The 22,131-nt window shown below is 43.6% G+C and overlaps 1 protein-coding gene across 13 annotated transcripts in view; it reads left to right on the top strand.

The window, feature by feature from the left end:
• USP22 (ubiquitin specific peptidase 22) overlaps positions 1–22,131 on the top strand; it is a 252,394-nt gene that overhangs the window by 146,705 nt on the left and 83,558 nt on the right. For 10 of the 13 annotated variants that reach the window (XR_005659710.1, XM_029052314.2, XM_029052304.2 and 7 more), the window contains 3 exons: positions 5,605–5,718; positions 6,287–6,331; positions 14,342–14,443. Coding sequence is in view for 12 of the 13 variants with exons in the window: in XM_029052314.2 (XP_028908147.1) it covers positions 5,605–5,718; positions 6,287–6,331; positions 14,342–14,443 (261 nt within the window). In the remaining variant the exon portion in view is untranslated. The remainder of the gene's footprint in view (positions 1–5,604; positions 5,719–6,286; positions 6,332–14,341; positions 14,444–22,131) is intronic. The other 3 variants (XM_029052315.2, XM_029052308.2, XM_029052305.2) reach the window with 1 other exon arrangement.

The following is a 22,131-nucleotide window of genomic DNA, read 5'->3' as shown; positions in this document are numbered from 1 at the left end:
GTAGTCAAAGAGAGAGTAGCAAATCTGAAAATGACGACTCAGTTCCGGGATTGGATGAGCCGGTAGCTTCCTTGCCTAATGATAATAAAAATAATAATGGTATTTATTAAGCCCTTACTATATACCAGGCACTGTACTATGTGCCAGGTGCTGGGGTTGATACAAGAAAATGAGGTTGGACACAGTCCCTGTCCCATGTGGGGCTCACAGTCTCAATCCCCATTTTACAGTTGAGGTAAATGAAGCCCAGACAAGTTCAGTGACTTGCCCAAGGTCACACAGCAGACTAGTTGCAGAGCTGGGATTAGAACTCAGGTCCTTCTGCCTCCCAGCCCTGTGCTTTATCCACTTAGGCCGCACTGCTTCCTAGAGGTTTAGGGTCAACCTGAGAACCTTATCTGCATCCCTGAATGGATCGATAATTAGCTTCAAAAATATATTCTTACAGTCTTACAGCAGCGAATCACTTAAACTAGAAGAAGTGTTTAAGTTTTTCGTCACCCTGAGGCCATGCTGATTTTTCACTAAAAACCCAATTATGAAAAATAAAGGAAAAGGCTCCAGGAAATTAGTGTGCCTCATGTTTTATAGCAAATATTGTGTTTTGTAATTTGTTTATGGGCAACAAAATCATTTGATTCGGTAAAGGCAGAGTATAGGTTCCAAGTAAATTTTGAGAATTTCCAGAATAACAGCAGGTCACTGAAAGTAGAATTAATATAGTTTTGTCTTTAACATTGCATGGGACGGAAGCAGCACGTTTCCAGCGATGTTCACTAATTTAAGGATGACTTTTCATTATTTGGGCAACATGACTTTTATTTGATTCATTAATATTTACAAACAGTGACGACTGTCACGCTTGGCACATACTTAGAGTTTTCTCACATTTATAGGCCTGTAAAATGGGGATTAACTGTGAGTCTCACGTGGGACAACCTAATTACCCTGAATCTACCCCAGCGCTTAGAACAGTGTTCTGCACATAGTAAGCGCTTAACAAATACCAACATTATTATTAAAGCTGATTAGTTGAAGCTTCCTCAGTGTAAAGGGAATTTTGAACTTTTGGCAGTTGGGGGTTTTTGAATTGCCAATTTGGAAAAATATGAGCTGTGCCCCTCCTTGCCACTGCAACTTCTGGCTTGCCGACTTCTCATATTGCTGCAGCGGTGGGGGTGGTTGGTGGTGGTAGGAAGAAAGTGGCTTCAACCAGGAAAGTGTGGCTTCCACACCAGTCCTGTGCTCAGGTGGAGATTCCTCTTCTCAGTGAACGCCTGAAGGTTGTGGGAGAGGGCTGAGTGGCCTACATTGTAAAGCCCGATATATTCAGTATATTGGCCTCTGTAGAGTCATTCAATTAATTCATTCAGTAGTATTTATTGAGCGCTTACTATTTGCAGACCACTGTACTAAGTGCTTGGAATGTACAATTCGGTAACAGATAGAGACACTCCCTGCCCACTAACGGGCTTACAGTCTAGTTGGGGGAGAGTTTATCATTTAAAAATGACAGCATTTCTTTTTTGAGGTCCTCATGCTTCTTAGTACCAAGAAACCTCTATGGATCCACTACCAGAATGATGGCAGGTAGAGGTGGGGCATACTGAGAGAGATTAATTAATTAATGTTGGTATTTGTTAAGCGCTTACTATGTGCAGAGCACTGTCCTAAGCGCTGGGGTAGATACAGGGTAATCAGGTTGTCCCACGTGAAGCTCACAGTCTTAATCCCCATTTTACAGATGAGGTAACTGAGGCCCAGAGAAGTCAAGTGACTTGCCCACAGTCAGCCAGCTGACAAGTGGCAGAGCCGGGATTCCAACCCCCGACCTCTGACTCCCAAGCCCGGGCTCTTTCCACTGAGCCACACTGCTTCCCTGTAGAGATGTGTCTGTGGAGTCTCTGTGGGTCAAGAACGACTGGACAGCACAAGACAAGACACTTCTCAGAAAACAGCAGCCGTAGCCAGCAGAATCACTAAATGCTCAAAAGAGCAAACCCGTGCTAAACCCTAGCGGGCAAGTTGGATTATCCAAGGTGCCCATTACAGTCGGCTGCTCCCCGAAATCACTTTCTGCTGAATCTCCTGGATGCCTCCTCTCGTTGGACCAGCCAGCAGCTACCGCTGTGCTCCTCTCCAGTGTCACCCTGGAGGCCTGGCTTACCAGGGTAACCGTGGGCCTCCACGGCGGCCTAAATGTAGATCTCAGATTGGCCGTTTTCAAAGCAGCGTGGCCTAATCCATCTAGTTTCTTCCTGCCTCTCACAGGGGTTACCAGCTGCTGAAGTTACTGTATTATCATCGAGTGCCGTCGAGTCGTTTCCGATTCGTAGCGATCCTGTGGATATATTTTCTCCAGAAGGTTCGGTCGTCCGCCATAATCCGCAACCTTGCTAACTGTTCTTCCTTTATCGTTGTGATAGTTTCTATATGACTATGAGAAGCAGCGTGGCTCAGTGGAAAGAGCCCGGGCTTGGGAGTCAGAGGTCATGGGTTCGAATCCCGGCTCTGCCACTTGTCAGCTGGGTGACTGTCGGCAAGTCACTTGACTTCTCTGGGCCTCAGTTACCTCATCTGTAAAATGGGGATGAAGACTGTGAGCCTCACGAGGGACGGCCTGATGACCCTGTATCTACCCCAGCGCTTAGAACAGTGCTCTGCACATAGTAAGCACTTAACAAATACCAACATTATTGTTGGTGGTATTATTATTATTATTATCCATCTAGCTGCCGGTCTGCCTCCTCCACATTTTCCCTGTACCTTTCCTAGAATTAGGGTCTTCTCCAGAGAATTAGTCCTCCTGACTGTGTCCAAAATATGCTCATCTAAGTCGAGTCATTTGGCCTTCCAAAGACCACTTAATTTGCTCCAAAATCCATTTGGTTTTTTTCGGGCAGTCCATGGTATCCGCAGAAGCCTTCTCCAGCGCCACATTTCAGAAGAATTGAGGCTCTTTCTATCCCATCCCCAGTAAATCTTCTCAAAGGACGGGACGATGGTGGGGTACAAAGAACCGGCGGCTTAGGGCACTTCCATTCTTGTGGGAGAGAGGGAGTTGGCCGCGCAACAGTTCCACTGTCAATACTGGCACTGTCAATAGAGAAGCAGCGTGACTCAGTGGAAGGAGCACAGGCTTGGGAGTCAGAGGTCATTGGTTCAAATCTCGGTTCAGCTGCTTGTCAGCTGTGTGACTTTGAGCAAGTCACTTCACTTCTCTGTGCCTCAGTTACCTCATCTGGAAAATGGGGATGAAGACTGTGAGCCCACGTGGGACAACCTGATCACCTTGTATCCTCCCCAGCACTTAGAACAGAGCTTTGCACCTAGTAAGTGCTTAACAAATGCCATAATTATTAATAATTATTATTAATACCAAGTGGCCATGAGGAAACGTGCCACGAGACGGGTCACATATCACTGGGCACCCACAGCCTGTTCTCGTGGTGTCGGCCGGCGGGGCAGAGGCCAGTGGAGTCACACCTCTGCGCTCTCTTTCCTCTCCCATCCTACAGGGTTGAGGCATGTGCAGGGCCAAGAGGAAGTGCGGTTTCGGGCCGGGGGTGCTCGCGGCCGCTCCCCTAACGTGACCGCCTGCGTGACGTACGCCTCGTCCACGTGGATGGCGAGCCCCTCGCTGGGGCCGCTGAACAGTCCATCTCAAAGGCTCACCTGCCCCTCGTGGGGCTGCGGCTCCCAACGGGTACTGCCATCCTCACCCCAACATCAGTGGCTGCAGACCAGCGCGTAAAAGCCTGCCTCATCCCTTCACTTCCTCGGGAAGCAGTGTGGTTCAGTGGTAAGAGCACGGGCTTGGGAGTCAGAGGTCATGGGTTTGAATCCCGGCTCTGCCACTTTGTCAGCTGTGTGACTGTTGGCAAGTCACTTGACTTCTCTGGGCCTCAGTTCCCTCATCTGTAAAATGGGGATGAAGACTGTGAGCCTCACGTGGGACAACCTGATTATCCTGCATCTACCCAGCGCTTAAAACAGTGCTGCACGTAGTAAGAGCTTAACAAAATAATAGCATTTTATTTTTATTTTAATGGCTGATAATAACAGTAATAACCGTGCTGTCGGTTAAACGCTTACTAGAGTCAGGCACTGTACTGAGCTCTGGGGTGGATAAAAGCAAAAACAGGTTGGACACAGTCCCTGTCCCACACGGGGCTCACAGTTTAACCCCAGTTTGACAGATGCGGTTTCGGAGGCACAGAGGAAATGAGATGACTTGCCCGAGGTCCCACAACAAAGAAGCGGCGGAGCCGGGATTAGAACCCAGGTCCGTCTGACTCCCAGGCCCGTGCTCTATCCACAAGGCCACACTGCTTCTCATCCTGCTGTTGCTAGGGAAGGCTTAGTTCAGATTTTACCGGGCTGCTAGCCTGCTGGCTGCAGGTTTTGCCTTGAGTCGGCCCTGGATTATTTAGTTCGGTGACTTGAGGTGTTACCCGGATCTAGAGGGAATTTGATCAGATTTTTCTTCGGTCTGTTCCCAGGCCAGTCGGCCTAAGGGACCAAAGGCTCCTCCGAATCTGCAAAGAATTCTAAGACGTGGGTGCTGGAGCCTTGGGCTCTGCTGAGACAATGGTAGTTCTGCCACTAATCAATTAATCTGACTCCTGCCAGTGTTGATTTAATTGGGCGAATTGAAGTCCGATTTATGCGACGCGGCAAATTAATTTTAACCCAGAGATAATTTAATTACCCCCAGGGACATTCATTCAGATGCCTTATTAATAGTGATAGTATTATATTGAATTCATATAGCACCTTTCTTGTAGTAATTCAAAACACTTTATTTACCCTCTTTATCCTCCTAATGCTTTGGGAGGTAAGTAGTGGGGGGATGGGTCAGGAATTTATTTCAGTTTTGGAGTTGAGAAACAGCAGGAAGCTCCATGAGAATTTACTTGAGGCCACACCCTTGTGTATGGCAGCCCCCCAATTAAAATCCAAATCTCCTAATCCATTAGCATTCCCTCCGGTGAATTGGACTAACTCCCTATGGTGAAAGCCTAAACAGACAAATGCTGAGAGTGGAAGACGATCCAATTTGGGCGTGCTCAAAAAGGCGACAGGGCTAGCTGACGCTAAACATCAAGAACTGTTAAAGTATGTATTTAAACCGTATATGACCGTCTATCCTCTGCTCAGGTGTTAAATACTACCCACCGGAAAGGGTCACAAAGGGACCGTGCGGCCACATATATCTGATGTAGCAAGGTAATAATAATAGTGTTAAGTACTTTCTCCTTGCCTAGCACCGTTTCTCACCACTGAGACGGACAGAAGATAAATCAGGTCAGCCCCAATCCCTGTCCCACCCGGAGCTGACAATCTACGTAAGAGACTTTAATAGAAGATTGTAGCTTGGTTCTCTTCCCATTCATCCAGTATTGGCCCCAAAGGCCAAAGGTGAAAAGAGCGAGGTGCAAACACCCTTAATTCTTACCTGGGGAAGAAACACGTCTTAAAGAGGCGTGCCATAGTCCTTGGTTTCGGGAAGTAATGTGAAACAGTTTTATCTTTTGGTTCTAATTCGATTTTTTTTTTGTCCCTTGTTTCCGCCCCTCCCCTCTCCCTTCTTCTTTTTTGCAGCCATAGACCTTTTGTATGGGGGTATATACTGCTTTATGTGTCAGGATTACATATACGACAAAGACTTGGAACAAATTGCCAAAGAAGAACAACGGAAAGCTTGGAAATTACAAGGTTTGGTTTTCCTTAAGTATCTGCCTGATTTATTTATTAATTACCACAGTCCCTCACAAAGCTGTCAATGGCAAACTCCAGTAAGGGGAAGAGAGAAATCGCTAGGGCTAATGAGAAAAGCTGGGGGATGGATATACCTTTATTCATATAGCTAGTGGTTTCTAGGAGCTAGACTGTTTTGCTTAAAATGTGCAGTTTGCAAAATTGTAGCCGAAACGGATTTAAATGAAAATTTTAAACTGTCTTATGCTGGATAATCAAAGTAAAGGGATTTCAGGTAGAGAATGTAGTAATCTACCTCTTAACTCTCCTAGTTACCTTAGGTAATAAGTCTGTTCCCCTCACATGATATGCCTTCTTTATAAATGTCTGATTTTATCGAATGTGCCTACACACACACACACACACACACACACACACACAAACAAGCTCACTTGCTCTCACTTTCCCTCTCTCTGTGTACACACACTGTATATGTTATGTATGTGTAGAGTATATTTACACACAAATATCTGTGCACACATTTGTTTTATTATTCAGTTTGCTTTCCCTAATTTTTCTTTTTTAGCCTTCACCCCAACAGTGGTTTCTCACTACCAGTGTACAATGACAGGTAAGAGGCCCGGGCTGAGAACGCAATTGACTAACGAGCATCCCTCTGGGGCATTATCCTGCCATTTTAGAGCAGAACGATGGTTAAGGAATCAACCTGCGAATGCCAATTCACCTTCCTTATGTAAAGAGAGCTTTCGGGGATAGGGACAGATTTGCCGTCTATTTCCTATAACCTTCCGTGGATTGAGCTGCTCCAAAAGAAGCCTTTGTGATGAATGGGAGGATGAGAACCGATGGTGTGGCTGATCAAAAAAGAATGTTTATGTCGAAAGACCCTGTCTTGGAAACCGTCCATTTCTGAACTTCAGTAACATTTTTTGTTGTTGTTTTTGAGCAGCCAGTTATTGGGCTGAATACTATGTTTGTTCAGAACCCAAAAAAATCAAATAAAATTGCTTGGTGCAGCCACCAAATAGAAGAGCTGAATAATTCAGAGACAGTAAATTAACCCCGTGCCCAATTCTTCAGTGAAGCTGAATTGATGCAATTGCTTAGGTTAAAGGTATTCCCAACAGTAACGCTGTCGGTTTTAATAATGGTTATTTTTCCCCCCCCCCGGAGAGTTGGAAGGCTGCCCTGCATCATCCCATGCCTCACATGACAGAGCAGGGTTTTATAGAAGGTGGGAGGAAGCAGCGTGACTCAGTGGAAAGAGCATGCGTTTGGGAGGCAGAGGACACGAGTTCTAATCCCCGCTCTTCACTTGTCTGCCGTGTGACCTTGGGCAAGCCGTCTGACCTCTCGGTGCCTCAGTGACCTCATCTGTTAAATGGGGATTAAGACTGTGAGCCTCACGTGGGACAACCTGATTACCTTGTATCCACCCCAGTGCTTAGAACAGTGCTCAGCACATAGTAAGCGCTTAACAAATACCATTACTATTATTATTCTTTCCCTTACCAGTGGGCAGGGTGGCTCTGCGTATGGTTATTATTATTTCTATCATTTTATATGGTATTCATTAAGTGCTTACTTTATGCCGGTCACTATCCCAAGCTCTGGGGTAGACACAAATTATTGTGATCTGCTTTAAGAAAAAGTCACTGGTGACATACTGAGTACAAGCTGGTTATTCTTCTTCTTCTTCTTCTAATATTTGTTAAGCGCTTACTATGTGTCAGACACTGTACTAAGCACTGGGGTCAGTATACATTAATCAGGTTGGATACAGTCCATGTCCCACATGGGACTCGCTGCCTTAAAACCCCATTTTACAGATGAGGTGACTGAGGCCCAGAGAGGTTACAAGCAAGTCATTCCCCTGTCTGCCTACCAACTCTGGTGCATTGTACTTTCCCGAGGGCTTAATCCAGTGCTCTCCACCCAGTTATCGCTCAGTAAATACCACTGATTGACTGAGGGTTACTCTGTTCAGCTCTATCCCCGGCCATGTTCTCTATCACTTTGCCCCCTCCTACCTCACCTCCTTCTCTCCATCTCCAGCCCAGCCCACACACTCTGCTTCTCTGTAGCTAAATGCCTCACTGGGCCTCGTCCCACCATCGACCCCTGGCCACGTCCTACCGCTGTCCTGGAATGCTCTCCCTCCTCTCATCTGCCAAACTAGCTCTTCCCCCATTCGAAGCCCTACTGAGAGCTCACCTCCTCCAGGAAGCCTTCCCAGACTGAGGCCCCCCTTTTCCTCTGCTCCTCCTCCTTCCCTCCCCATCGCCCCTACTCCCTTCCTCTGCTCTACCACCTTTCCCGCCCCACAGCACTTGTGTATATTTGTACATATTCTATTTATTAATGATGTGTATATATCTATAATTCTATTTATCTATTTTGATGCTACTGATGCCTGTCTGCTTGTTTTGTTTTGTTGTCAGTCTCCCCCTTCTAGACTGTGAGCTCATTGTTGGATAGGGACTGTCTCTTATCTGTTGCCAAATTGTACTTTCCAAGTGCTTAGTATAGTGCTCTGCACACAGTAAGTGCTCAGTAAATACAACTGAATGTATGACTTTCCCAAGCCATGCAGACCCAGTGGGCAGAGCTGAATTAGGCCCAGCTCCAGTGACTTTTGCCAGTTCCAGACTGAGACAGAGGGGTAGAGAAGATTGTACACGTGCTTTGGGCTGCGATATGTGTACCAGCTCCGTGATATTGTACCAAGCGCTTAGTACAGTGCTCTGCACAAAGTAAGCACTCTATAAATACCATCGATTGATTAGAAGAGCGGCAGTACTGTTCTGCAATTTAGCATGCATAGGTCAGTTCATTTCCCATCCACCAAGCCGCTGCAGCCTTGGCAACTTGACCATTCTTTCTACTGTGTCGCTTGTGCCTCACCGAAAGGCAAAAATACATGAGGAGAGTGGCAAGACAAGCTTGTCCTACCTCCATCCTGGCACGCTTCTAGCATTCTTGTGGACTCAAAGTGGAGAATCCAGCCCCGGATGTCTTCCCTATTGAAAGAACACGATCATATGAAAGCCACCGACATCCAGTGCTTAGCCGTCATTTCTCAGTTTCTAAGCAATTAGCTGACAACTTCAGGTCCCCAAAAACAAGTTTTTCCACAGCCAAACATTCACTGCTTTCTGTATGGATAAAGTTTCCCACTGGGTGGTTGGAAGGTGGTTTCAGACCTGCAGCTAGTGCAGGCTGGGCTGTACTGCTAGGACTCTTACTTGCTCCTTGAGGGCTAAGAGCTCCCTCCTATAAAGGAAAGAGCACAGGATGGAGTTGTTGTTATCCCTCGAGGACCAAGCAGGAGGCCCGCAGTTGAACCAGTTTAGCAAAATAGTACTCTGTAACCTTGAATTCATGTAATATCTTTCCTCTGAAGAATTCAAAGTATTTCCCCATCCCATTCATCCTCAAAGATTCTTTGTATCCTTTTGGATTTTTAGTAAAAAGACTCTTAGAGGGCTACGTTCATCCTCTTCAAATCCCTGTCATGTGGGGCCAGGCATTTTATAGATGGAGAAACCGAGATGCATGGAGGAGAAGACTGCTTCCAGAAAATGAGTTTTGAAGGGCCGAGAGGAGCCACTGTCATCTGATTCTAGGTCAGGGCTCAATCGGTCAGTCAATCAATCGGTATTTATCGAGCGCTTACTGTGTACAGAACATTGTCATTCCGTCGTATTTATTGAGCGCTTACTCTATGCAAAGCACTGTTCTAAGTGCTTGGGAAGTACAATATAGCAATAAACAGACGCATTCCCTGCCCACAGTGAGCTTACAGTCTAGAGCACCTTATTAAGTATTTAGCACGTACAGTGCAACAGAATTGGTAGACCCTCCGGACCCTGCCTACAAGGAGCAGACAATCTAGCAAGACTGTAAGGTCCTTTAGCCCTCTTCTTAGGCGGAGGCACGACCTTTCCCAATTCCAAAGCATGCTTTTGTAAAATGGAGAAGCCGGTATTTAAATGTGGACTGAAACCCAAACATATCTTGTCTGCTGGGCGACCTCGAGCAAGTCACCGGGAAGCAACGTGGTATAACTGGGTAGGGCATGGGAGTCAGAAAGTCATGAGTGGTCATCCCACCGCTGCCCCTTGTCCTTGAGCCTTGTGTGACCTTGTGTGACCTTGAGCAAGTCACTTCACTTCTCTGGGCCTCCGTTTCCTCAGCTGTGAAGTGAGGATTAAGACCGTGAACCCCACGTGGGACAGGGACTGTGTCCAACCGGATTTGCTTGTATCCACCCGTGCTTAGTACGGTGCCTGGCACACAATAAGCACTTAACAAACCTCACAATTTTCATTATTATTTCAATACACTGATTGATCTGTGGGAAAGCAAACTTCTTATTCATACCCTGCAAGTTCTGAATTCAGTTCTCAAGTCTTAAAAGTTCTGAGGACTAGGAAGTGTTTTGGTAGCCTGATTCGTGACTAAACCATCCCAAAATTCCCTCTTTGCTGTGGCAGGTTTTGGAGCAGTTCATCCAGAAGATGGTGTGAATCTGTAGAAGTTGGAGATAACGGGATAGATTGCTTTTACTCACCCAAGTGCTTTCCTGCTGATATTAGCGAAAGAACTTAGAATTTTGCATTTAGTCTGCTCTCCTCCATGTGAAAAAAAGACCAAAAAAATCTTCTCCTGGACCAATAGTTGATCCAACAACCAGAATAAAAGACCTTCTCAAGATGAGTTGGTATCTCATATTTTCATTCCCTTACCTGTAGGGACTGTAAACCAAATAACCATTTTGTGACCGTCAAAATGTAAGAACGAGCCAGCCTTTTTCCTGGGACTGAGACCTATGTGATTCTCTGCTACCATTTTATTGTAGGAGGCCTCAGACTCAAATATTCTGAGAATCACAAGAATATAATTTTGATCATTCCCTATGTTTTCATGACATACAAAGACCATACACAGGGGCAGTGTTATATTGAGCAGCCTCCTTTCTGCAGTACAGGTTGCCTGGATAACGGGTCGTGCAAACTTAAAAATTAAACTGCTTGTTTTTGCCCCTTGGGAACAAACCATGCGAAAGCAAAATGTGATTTTTGTTGTTGATCCCCGGCTAATATTGATATTTTGGCAAAATGAGATCGTTTCAATTCAGCTTACCCTGTAGTTCCATTTTCTTTAGACTTGGGGTGTGTAGTTTGCCATCTGAAATGATTTTGAAATATTCCAGCAAGTTATTTTTTAACCCAATGAAGCATAATGTATCCGAGTGCTAAAACAGCCACTTTGAATAGGCAGCAGTGCGTCTCGGGAACGAGGATCGAGCATCTCTGGCACGAAGGGTACTTTACTCACGGGACAGAATTCTTTAAGAGATCCAATCCACACTGGGTCCTAAGGGGATCCAGTATCAGCATTGGCCTCTTCCCACTTGAAGCTGCTTTAAAAAAAAAAAAAAGAGGTGGAGACTTATCTGCCAAGCTTCTGCTGTAGGCGAGATTTGAAACTGAGTTGTGTTGACAATTGAAAGGACTTCTCTCCCACTTCAGATACTTGTGATATACCTGTTGAAGAAATGAGTCTAAACTTAAATGTTCTCTTCATTTCTGGACCCTGTGGCCAGATTGATTTTCTTTTTTTTGAATCCTGAAGGTGGGAAGAATCATTTTTTACCAGAAATTTGGGGGAGGAAATATAAACAAATGCTCTTTTTTTTCCCCTGATTTTCTCTGTGAAATTCAGTTAAGCATCGAAATCACTGAGCGCTGCCTTTTAATCAATCGATAGGATGTATTGATCGCTGACTGTGTATGGAGCAGAAGCATTAAGTGCTTGGGAGAGTACAATAAAAGCGAGTCATGGTGCTTGCCCTCATGGACTTTACTATGTAATGGGGGTACTCCAACCTTACGTTGGTCATATATTGTGACTTTGCGTGATAAAAATAACTTATAGAAAGGTTTTGAGCCTGTTTTGCCGTTAGTTGGTTTTTTTTGCTTTTTGTGTTGATTTTAGCATTAACACCATGTTAATTGAAGCAGGACTTGGGTTTTTTTGTGTGTTGTTTTTTTTAAATGGTATTTAACGCCATACTATGTGCCAGGCACTGTAATAAGTGCTGGGGTAAGTAGAAGATAAACAGGTTGGACACAGTGCCTGTCTCACATGGGGATCACAGTCTTAATCACCATTTTACAGATGAGGGAGCTGAGGCACAGAGAAATTAGGAGACTTGTCGAAGGTCACACTGAAGACCAGAGATGGAGCCGGGATTAGAAACCAGATCCTCTTGACTTCCAGGCCTAGACTTTTTCCACTAGGCCACACTGCTTCTCAATTGTTTTCTCCATTCAGAATTATAAGCAGGTGCATCTGTTAAATTCATTCTTGTTTCTCTTTTCTCCAGAGAAATCAGAGCAGTGTTACCAAGTTCTTGTGGACTTTTAGATATCGCCATCTAATGTGTCAGTAAAGGGGTTTATTGGCTAAATGTGACTTTTATAATGAATTTTTCACGGTAGCTATCTAGTGTGTTGGAGTTCCTGAAAACCTAAATTAGGCCTTAACATTTGGTATTTTCCCCTTAGCCATTTTCACTTAGTCTAACAGTTCATGAAAATGAGATTTTGTATTTGCAGAGATTCCATAAGAATTAACCTGTGCTCTCTGTTTAAATTGGGGTGTTCAAAGAATTTATGGGAAATCTCAAGGTGAACCAATATTACCATTATCCCATCAGTGGGAACCTGGCGGGTTTCCCGTATATGGCGGTGTTTTCGCATGTAATACTAGAGAGTCATTACAGCCATTCATTCAGATCGACTGTAGATGAGACTGTAAGCTCGTTGTGGGCAGGGATTGTGTCTGCCAACCCTGTTGTATTGTACTCTCCCAAGCGCTTAGTGCTTCACATACAGTAAGCACTAAATAAATATGATTGATCGATTGATCGACTGTCTTGTATAATGAGTCCTATCCTGGCCCCTCCAACTTTGATTTAGCACCGAATATTGAGATGGAGGTGCTGAGCTTGCATCGAACTTTGACATCACATGCTCTGCTTGATTTCAGAATCGTGAACCAGTAAAGCAGTGGTGGATGATGCTTTAAAAACATCTGTCTAAAAAGACAGACATCTCTTTTTGTGCCTTATGAATTTGAATGGACCGTGTTTGCCACTGCAAGACTCTTTAGGGGCGGGTAACATTGATGAGGGAGAGAGGAGGTCTGGAGGGGTCTTTATTTTGGTCGGGTGACTTCCTAACAGGCACAGCTATTTCGGAAAATGAAGATCAAAGGCCTATTAAAATTTAACTTACCCCATCCAGAAGGTGTATATAAGCCTGCAGTACTCTTTTGTACACTCCTTTTCTTGTATGTAATTTATAATTTAGTTCCTTTACCACAGTTTCAGCGCTGTGCATTTTGCACAGAATAAGATCAACTCTAATTGACTTTAATCTTCAGTTTTAGAATAGATTGCCTCTTTCTCTCCTAATGCCGAAATGCTTTTGTGACTCACTATAACTGGCCTTGCATAGCAATTCCTTTTTTGCTGCATAGGCTACTGCAGCATCACTTTCACTGGTCAGCCTTCCGGACTTTACCGTTGCTATGGTTTTTCATTTGGAAATTATAGTAGAAGCGCAGATTCTTTACCCATTAACCTATCGTACTCTCCAGTTGCCCTTTTGTTGTTCTCCAGCAGCTTTCAACAACCTCGTATTTTACTCCGAAAACAATTCCAATTCATAATTCCAACTAGGTCCATAGTGTAAACTGCTTATTTGGGAACAGGATTAAAGAAAATAATATTTAACTCGAGTTTTAAAAGATGGAAGGGTAGTGTTGATATGTAATATGTTAAATATCATCAACACTATTATTTTTATTTATACGATCACTTGATCTTAAGCCCTCTTGATTGTGATGCTCTCATACATGTTTATCTTTCTCGGATTGCCCAGATCTACAACAATGTCCTATTTATAAAGCCGAAAGTTTCTTATGCCCAGGAGTGATTTAGGGAGAGGATATTTTTATGGTGAAATATGATATAAAACAGTGACTGACTCCACTATTCTTAGGTTCTGTGCGTGTGTGTGTTCTTTTTCTATAATATACCAGCTCCACCTTGATGTTTTTAAAACTAGGATGCAGCTGGCAAGTAGGTTGGATCTGTTGGAGTTTGCTCAGCATCGGTTTTTATGTATTTCAGTTTCAACTCGTGTGATGGGAAACATTTGTCCGAGTTGCCCTATTTTAGCTCATTTATGGCTGCCACATGAAAGTCACCTGTGGCCAGTTGGTGACCTCCAAATCCAAAGAAAATCCTGGGGACATTTGAAATGACAAGTAACAGATCGCTCTTATTGCTGGCATAATCTTAATTGGAGTGATTTCCTTTTCCTCGCCAATTTAAGTAAACTACAATTTGGTGGGGACAGGGAGTCTTTAAAAGAAATTCCATGCTCTTTAATCCCTGTTAAAGAGTAATGTTAAAAAAACACTGGAAAATGTGGAGCTGCATCTATAAAATCCAACTTCATTGACAGTGTGTAGCAGAAGTTATCTGAAGTTAGGGTCAGTTGGTCTAAACCAATAACACTTGAAAAATCTCTTTTCGTCTGCCCAGGCATTGGAGAGAAGTATTCAACTTGGGAGCCAACCAAACGAGAGTTAGAACTGCTACGACACAATCCCAAGCGGAGGAAAATAACCACAAACTGCACCATAGGTAAGCATAGTCATGCAAACTTGTAAAATGCTGTACTGTTCTCCTTTTATGTCAAATATCAGTAAAAGATTTCCGAATGATGTCGTCTTGGTTTTCTAATGCCGTTTCTATTGGAATAATTAACAATATTAGGTACAGCCCTTCCCACTTTGTTTTATCTCTTCATCTCAAAATTGCCCAAATCAGAAGTCCCCACTCAAATCTCTTTACAGTTTAAGACTCGGCTAATTTGGTCATGTCCTTCCACTAGAAATCCCCAGGGTCTCCATGTGTTCCAGAATAAACAAAAGCATACAAGCTCCTACTCCCAATCACTTTGAATATATCCCCGAGCGATTACAGTCCGCAGATTCAGAATTGGCTTAAACCACTTTTAATTTGTACATTTTTAATGTTTGTTGTCAACTTGTGATCACAATACATAATCCACTTACATCTTGACCCAGTTTGTACAAAGAACGCAAAGTTTAAAACAGTCATAAGTGTTTGTTAAGGCTCAAAATTCTAGGCTACTCTCTTGGAGTTGGATACTATTAATGTCGGCCCAAAAGATGGTCTTGGCAAAACAGCCACTTTGGGAAGACGATTGTCCTTTGGGCATCTCTCGGGGGGAGGGGGGGGGGGGGGGGGGCGGGTCTGAGGCATCCTCAAAGATACGCTTCATCAGAGCTCCTGTTGGTGCTAGAGTATGTCCCCTCATACTTAGGTGGGGGTTCGCTGCAAAGCCGAAGAGCACTAGGATTATGTAGTGACCCACTCCTGTTTCTGGCCCAGTTTACAGGCATTGGCCTGCCTCGTGTACAGTTGCCTGGTGAAATCCTAAGAGTCTCATGTGAGGAAAACAGAACCTGTAGCAGTAGGTAGTTACTGACCTCTACCATGCTTTCCCTAGAACTAGAATTAGACAGTTTATTCCCACTTACTGTAGAATTTTGTGAATCCTTTCTCCGTCACTTTCTGGTTCGTGACCCATACGCCATTTTCTGTTTTACCAATAGGTTATTAGAACATTAAAGGTTAAAAACAGCCATGCCTCCTTACGACGCTAATCTTTTAGTATCTGGATCTCTTTTGCTATCTTGCACTATTGAATTTTAATCCTGGTATTTCTTAGGGTGCTCTCTGAACTGCTTTAACCGTGCTCACCTTGGCTTAAAAACCTTCCTTTCAAGTATTTTTGGCCAACTTGAATCGAGTGATAAAAGCCAATTTCAGTTTAGCAGTAGATTTATATAGCATAGATGATGATGGATCTCTGGTCTGTTAGCCTAAGGCGTCCTTTTGCTGACTAGAATGTGAAAATAAACACTAAGAAAATCAAGTATTTACAAATGTACATAGAAAAAAGTGAGTTTAGAATTATAGGTACATATTTATATGGCAGTTTGAACATGTAACTATATTGTGTGGTTTTGGGTTTTTTTAAAGTTATTTGTTAAACTCTTTTTATGTCCCAGGCTCTGTACTAAGTGCTGGGGTAAATACATTTAGGATAATCAGGTTGGACACAGTCCCTCTCCCAAATGGGCTCACAGTCTAAATTGGAAGGAGGAGGATATAATCCTCACTTTACAGATCAGGTAAGTGAAGCATAGAGAAATCAAATGACTTGCCCAGGGCACGCAGCCAACATGTGGCAGAGCCGAAGTTAAGTCCTCTAACTCCCTGGCCCATACCCTTTCCATTAGACCATGCCACTTCTCCAAATAAGCACTTTTTAAATGTTCTGATGAATTTTTTGCTCTCTTAACGCACTCTACGGAATCAGGTGGGACCAATTAAGAGCAGTAACCAGGATTTAGTTTACAAAAATGGAATCTGTGAAACGGTAGATTGAGACACCAGCAAAATTTACAGAATGAAGCTGGAAATAAAATATAGTGTCACAACAAGGGCCTTTTTACGATAAGGAAAAATATTCTTACTAGAAACCCATCAGGACCATTAAAAGATGTTCCGGTTAATGTTTCTTCAAAAAAATGGGTTTTTTGGCCGATAATCTAGGACTACTTTTTGAGTTATAAGTTAAAGAGAGAAACTTTAGCAGCCAGGTTTCCCTGAACAAGGAATGATTTCACTTCGTTGTTCCTCAAGTTTACCTTTCGGGTGGGAAGGGCAGGGATTTAGGTGGTCTGGGGCTCTAATTTTTTAGACGGTTAAAAGGAGTGGTTCTGGCTTATGAAATTTTACCCTGCACTGCATGGAGAGAAAAATATTCACCCAGCACAGGAGATGAAAGCAGTGACTGATGCCTTTTCATAGGCAGACGTGCGTTAATAATTTCTTCTACTAAACCCTGTGGCTGTCTGAATGCCAAACTTTCAAAAGATTAAAAAAAATGAAAGCACCCAAGAGACTAGATGCAGTTTGAGCTACGTTTTAAAGCAAAAGATAGGCTTTTTAATGTACACATTCACTCTGTGTGTGTGTGTGCATCTCACAAAAGAGATTTTGTATTCTACTTCACCCTTTCTTTCTCATCCCTACCTACTGCTAAATATATACCTGCTTCAGATTCTGTTCTTTTCACTGAGTCATCTGTTTGCAATTTTAAATCTGTGAGAACCCATGTCCTGACTGAAATGCTGCAGTCATCTTCCAGATATTACCTTTCATGCTATTCTAATTCTAGAATCCCATCAACCTGGACTTTTATTGATCCGTAATAAACTAATGGACAATGGAAAATCTGTTAATACTTCTGAGACAGCGAATGAGTCAGAGGACAGATGTAAATGTGTTTCCTACAAGTTTAATTGCATCTCTAACTGTGAAACTGCCTATATTAGAGGCTAACATAAGAAGCATGCATCTTGTCCTTGAAAAATTTTGGTTGGTTTAAAAAAAATCCAGTTGAAAACAGTAGTTACATGTTTTTAGTTTCCAGGAGAACTTAACTACATTGATAGCATCATCATTATATGCATAGGCATACTTTTATTAGATCTTCATTTGAATATTCAAATATGGTTAAACTCTTTCTTGTCGTATCTTCCTCATGCTGTTGTAAAAAAAAATTCTGTCTGTCTCTCTCCCTGATTTGATTGTGAGCTCCTTGAGGGAAAGGGTCATATGATTAGCTTCTGTTTTATTTTCCCAAGACCTTAGTAGAGATCTTTGCACTCAGAAAGTGCTTGGTATAAATACCATCAATTGGTTGACTGATTTAGATTAGTTTCCTTCCAAGTTATCTCTCTCTACTCTCTGCTTTCTTAAATTATATGTGCCCATCTGGATTAAGGTGGAGTCAGTTCTTGGCTTTTATACTCCATCTCATTCTGCAGGGCAGAGAAATGACAGTCTGCCTTTAGTCCGTTAGACTGTTGGAACTAAACTCACGTCTCTTGGACAGTTTTATCGCAGGGTGCATTTTCCCAAAGGTTTGCATTTTATAAAATTGGGATCCATTCCAAAACCTCTAGGAAAAGAATATGCAATTCATGTAGGTGCTATGTACTTTTATGTTAAGCACTGCTAAACTAGAGTTTAATCTTTGTTGAAGTAATTCAGGGCATCGCTTTATAAGCTGAGCTAAATGAAGAATTGTATTGTGATTATGTAGGAGAAGCTTGTTCTGTCGACTGGGGTAGAGATTTCTCAACTTAGTAAAGAATTTGTCCAGCTTAAATTAAACCAATCAATGGTATTTACTGTGTGCAGAGTGCTGTACTAAGCACTTGAGAAAGTACTCCATCACAGAGTTGGTAGGAACGCTCCCTGCCCACACCGAGTTTACCGTCTAGAAGGGGAAGACAGACATTAATATAAATAAATTACGGATATATCCCTAAGTGCTATGGGGTTGAGGGAGGGGTGAATAAAGGGTGGAAATCTAAGAGCAAACAGTCTTCTTGTCTTCACAAAGTACCTTGTAACTGGCCAGATCCTTCTGAGTCCCTCTCCACAACTTTGAATTCTGATTTCCATCAGGGTTTTCTGCAGCTATTTTCAGGAATTCATCTGTTTTCTGTAGAATTGATGCCAGGCTGAGTCATCCCAGAATTTTTGGTGGTGATGGGGAGAACATTAGCCGTTGATTTGTTTAGGCATCTTGCCACCGTGCACTGTTTCTGTCTCATTCATTCAATCAATCATATTTATTGAGCGTTTAATGTGTGCAAAGCACTGTACTAAGTGCTTGGGAAAGTACAGTACAACAATAAACAGTGACATTCCCTGCTCCAACAAGTTTACAATATAGAGAGTGGGAGACATTGATAAAAATAAGTAAAATTACAGATATGTACATAAATACAGCGCTTAGAACAGTGCTCGGCACATAGTAAGCGCTTAACAAATACCAACATTATTATTATTATAAATACTGTGGAGCTGGGATGGGAAAAGACAAAAAGGAGCAAGGCACCGTGATACAGCTGGGTGGGAGAGGAGGAAAGTGGGGCTCAGTCTGGAAAGGCTTCTTGGAGGAGATGTTCCTTCAGTAAGGTTTTGAAGAAGGGGGAGAGTACTTTTCTGTTGGATTTGAGGAGGAAGGGCGTTCCAGGCCAGAGGCAGTACATGTGCCAGTGGTCGGCAGCGAGATGGGCGAGATCGGGGCACAGTGAGAAGGTTAAAACTAAAGGAGTGAAATATGTAGCCTGGGTGGTACAAAGAGAAAAATGAAATGAGGTAGGAGGGTGAAAGGTGACGGAGTGTTCTAAAGCCAATGCTGAGAAGTTTTTGTTTGATACAGAGACGGATGGGCAAACACTGGAGATGTTTGAGGAGGGAGATGACATGTCCTAAATGTTTTTGTAGAAAAATGATCCAGACCGCAGAGAGAAGTATGGATTGGAGTGGGGAGAGACAGGAGGCTGGGATGACAGCAAGGAGGCTGATGCAGTAATCCAGGCGGGATAGGACGAGTGATTGTATTAACGTGGTAGCCGTTTGAATGGAGAGGAAAGGGCGGATTTTAGCGATGTTGTGAAGGTGGGACCGACAGGATTTGGTGACGGATTGAATATGTGGCTTGAATGACAGAGAGGAACCAAGGATATTGCCATGGTTACAGGCTTGTGAGACAGGAAGGATGGTGGTGCTGTCTCTAGTGATGGATAAGTCAGGGGACTGAATGAATGAAAGGGAGAGGACAGGGTTTGGGTGAGGAGATAGGGAGCTCTGTTTTGGACATGTTAAGTTGAGGTGAAGGGAGAACATCCAAGTAGAGATGTCTTGAAGGCAGGAGGAGGAGCGAGACTGGAGAGTGAAAGAGATCGGGGTGGAGATGTAGATTTGGGTATCATCTGCATAGAGGTAGTAGTGGAAGCCATGGGAGCGAATGAGTTCTCCAAGAGAGTGGGTGCAGATGGAGAATAGAAGGGGACCCAGAACTGAACCTTGAGGGACCCCCACAATTAGGGTGTGGGAGGCAGAGGAGGAGCCCACAAAAGAGATTGAGAATGAACAGCCAGAGAAATAAGAGGAGAACCAGGAGAGAACAGTCAGTGGAGCCACGGTTGGATAACGTTTCCAAGAGAAGGAGGTGGTTCACAGTGTCGAAGACAACTGAGGGGTCAAGGAGGATTAGGATGGAGTAGAGCCCCTTGGATTTAGCAAGAAGGAGTTCATTGGTGACCTTTGAGAGGGCAGTTTCTGTGGAGCGAAGAAGACAGAAGTCAGATGGGAGGGGGTCAAGGAGAAAATTGAAAGAGGAATTTGAGACAACGGGTGCAGACCACTCGCTCAAGGAATTTGAGAGGAATAGTAGGAGAGAAATGGGGTGATAACTGGAGGGAGCCATGGGGTCAAGAGAGGGTGAATCCCAGGTTTATATAATGTTGGTATTTGTTAAGTGCTTACTATGTGCAGGGCACTGTTCTAAGCGCTGGGGTAGATACAGGGTATTCAGGTTGTCCCACGTGAGGCTCACAGTCTTAATCCCCATTTTACAGATGAGGTAATTGAGGCACCGAGAAGTTAAGTGACTTGCCCACAGTCACACAGCTGACAAGTGGCAGAGCTAGGATCTACTCCAGCGCTTAGAACAGTGCCTGACATATAGTAAGTGCTTAACAAGTACCACAGTTATTATTAGTAATAGCTTCTAAAAAATATCCATTCCTAGTGCGTCACAGTAGATACATTCCTGCAAACCCACATGTTATCACAAAAGTGGGTTATCAACTACTGTTTCAGTGGGGGGCAAGGAGTTAGAAGGGAGACTGTTCAAAAACAACAGAATTAAAATCAACCAACATGCCTTTTGTCGCACCAGGTGGCATTTAAGAGGATCTGTGGGGAGAAAAAGGCGTAATAGAGCGTGTTTCAAGCAGGCTGACACTTTTTAGCGGTTATCAGAACTTCAGTATTAATAGCAGCAATGCTTCTTGGCCCACCAGTGTACCTGCACTTTGGCAACAAGCAGAGGAAGCTCTCAATAAGCACCATTGATTGACTGGGACCTGGGCTAGTTCTAAGGAATCTGAGGCAATTCTAGTATAACGTGTGCCCTCGCAATACGTATTTTGGATATGTCTTCACAATATGTATTTAGATACTGCATCCCACCAGAATTAGGAACTGTTTTTCTGACAATAAATATCTGTCAGGAGCACTGGGTGTCAGGGGAAATGGTTATATCTATGCTTTTTTTTTTTAATGGTAGTTGTTAAGCGCTTACTATGTGCCAGGAACTGTTCTAAGCACTGGAGTGGATACGAACTAATCAGGTTGAACATACCATGTGCCACATGGGTCTCTCTGTCTGATTCCCCATTTTAAAGAAGAGGTATCTGAGGGACAGGAAAATGAAGTGAGTTGCCCAGGGTCACACAGATAAGGGGCGGAGCCAGGATTAGAACCCAGGTCCTTACTCTATGCAGTTGACCACGCTGCTTCCCGTGGAGTCATTTAAGGCAGGAGTCTTCCCTCACACAGGGTTCTTCAAAAACACAACCTTGCTGTTATAAGGGAACAAACTACTAATTTGGTCCAGGTTTATACTCTCTGAGGAAGCCTAGACCCAACTTCATTTCATATAGTGTTTTGTTCTTACAGTGTTTTATTCTTCCAGTGAGTTTCCAGAGAGAGCCTGTGATTGCCTTCCCTTTAGGATTTACAAGAGATCCTTTTGAGTAGCTAAAGAAGCGGTAAACAAGGACGTAAATACTATCACGACCCTGTTCTCTGGGCCAATATGTCCAATCTGTCTGTGGGCTGGAACCCACTTGTTCCAATTGGGTAGACGTAAAAAAAAAAGATCGAACGGGAGGTACAGCATCTCTTCTAGAAGAGTATCAAAATGAAAGCTGGGCCAGGTGGTGCCCCCAGGTAACAAGGGAACAGAGCAAGAATAAGGTGCATGATCTGCAGGTGCCTTTTCAGCCTTACACAGAGTGAATGAGAAGCAGCATTGCCTAGTGGATAGAGCACGAGCGTGGGAGTCAGAAGGACCTGGATTCTAATCCTGACTCGGCCACTTATCTGCTGTGTGACCTTGGGCAAGTAACTGAACTTCTCCATGCCTGTTACCTCTTCTGTAAAATGGGGATGAAGAATGTGAGACCAATGTGGGACATGGTCTGTGTCCAACCTGATTATCTTGTATCTATCCCAGCATTTAGAACAGTGCCTGGCACATAGTAAGTGCTTAGCAGATACTGTTAAAGTCACCCTCTGACACATCTTCAATGACAAAGAACAATTTTACATACATATATACATTCAAAGCTTTTATTCCGTAATTG

This window comes from Ornithorhynchus anatinus, chromosome 2 (genome assembly GCF_004115215.2).
Source record: "Ornithorhynchus anatinus isolate Pmale09 chromosome 2, mOrnAna1.pri.v4, whole genome shotgun sequence".
Lineage (NCBI taxonomy): Eukaryota > Metazoa > Chordata > Mammalia > Monotremata > Ornithorhynchidae > Ornithorhynchus > Ornithorhynchus anatinus.
This window is presented reverse-complemented; position numbering and strand designations above follow the sequence as displayed.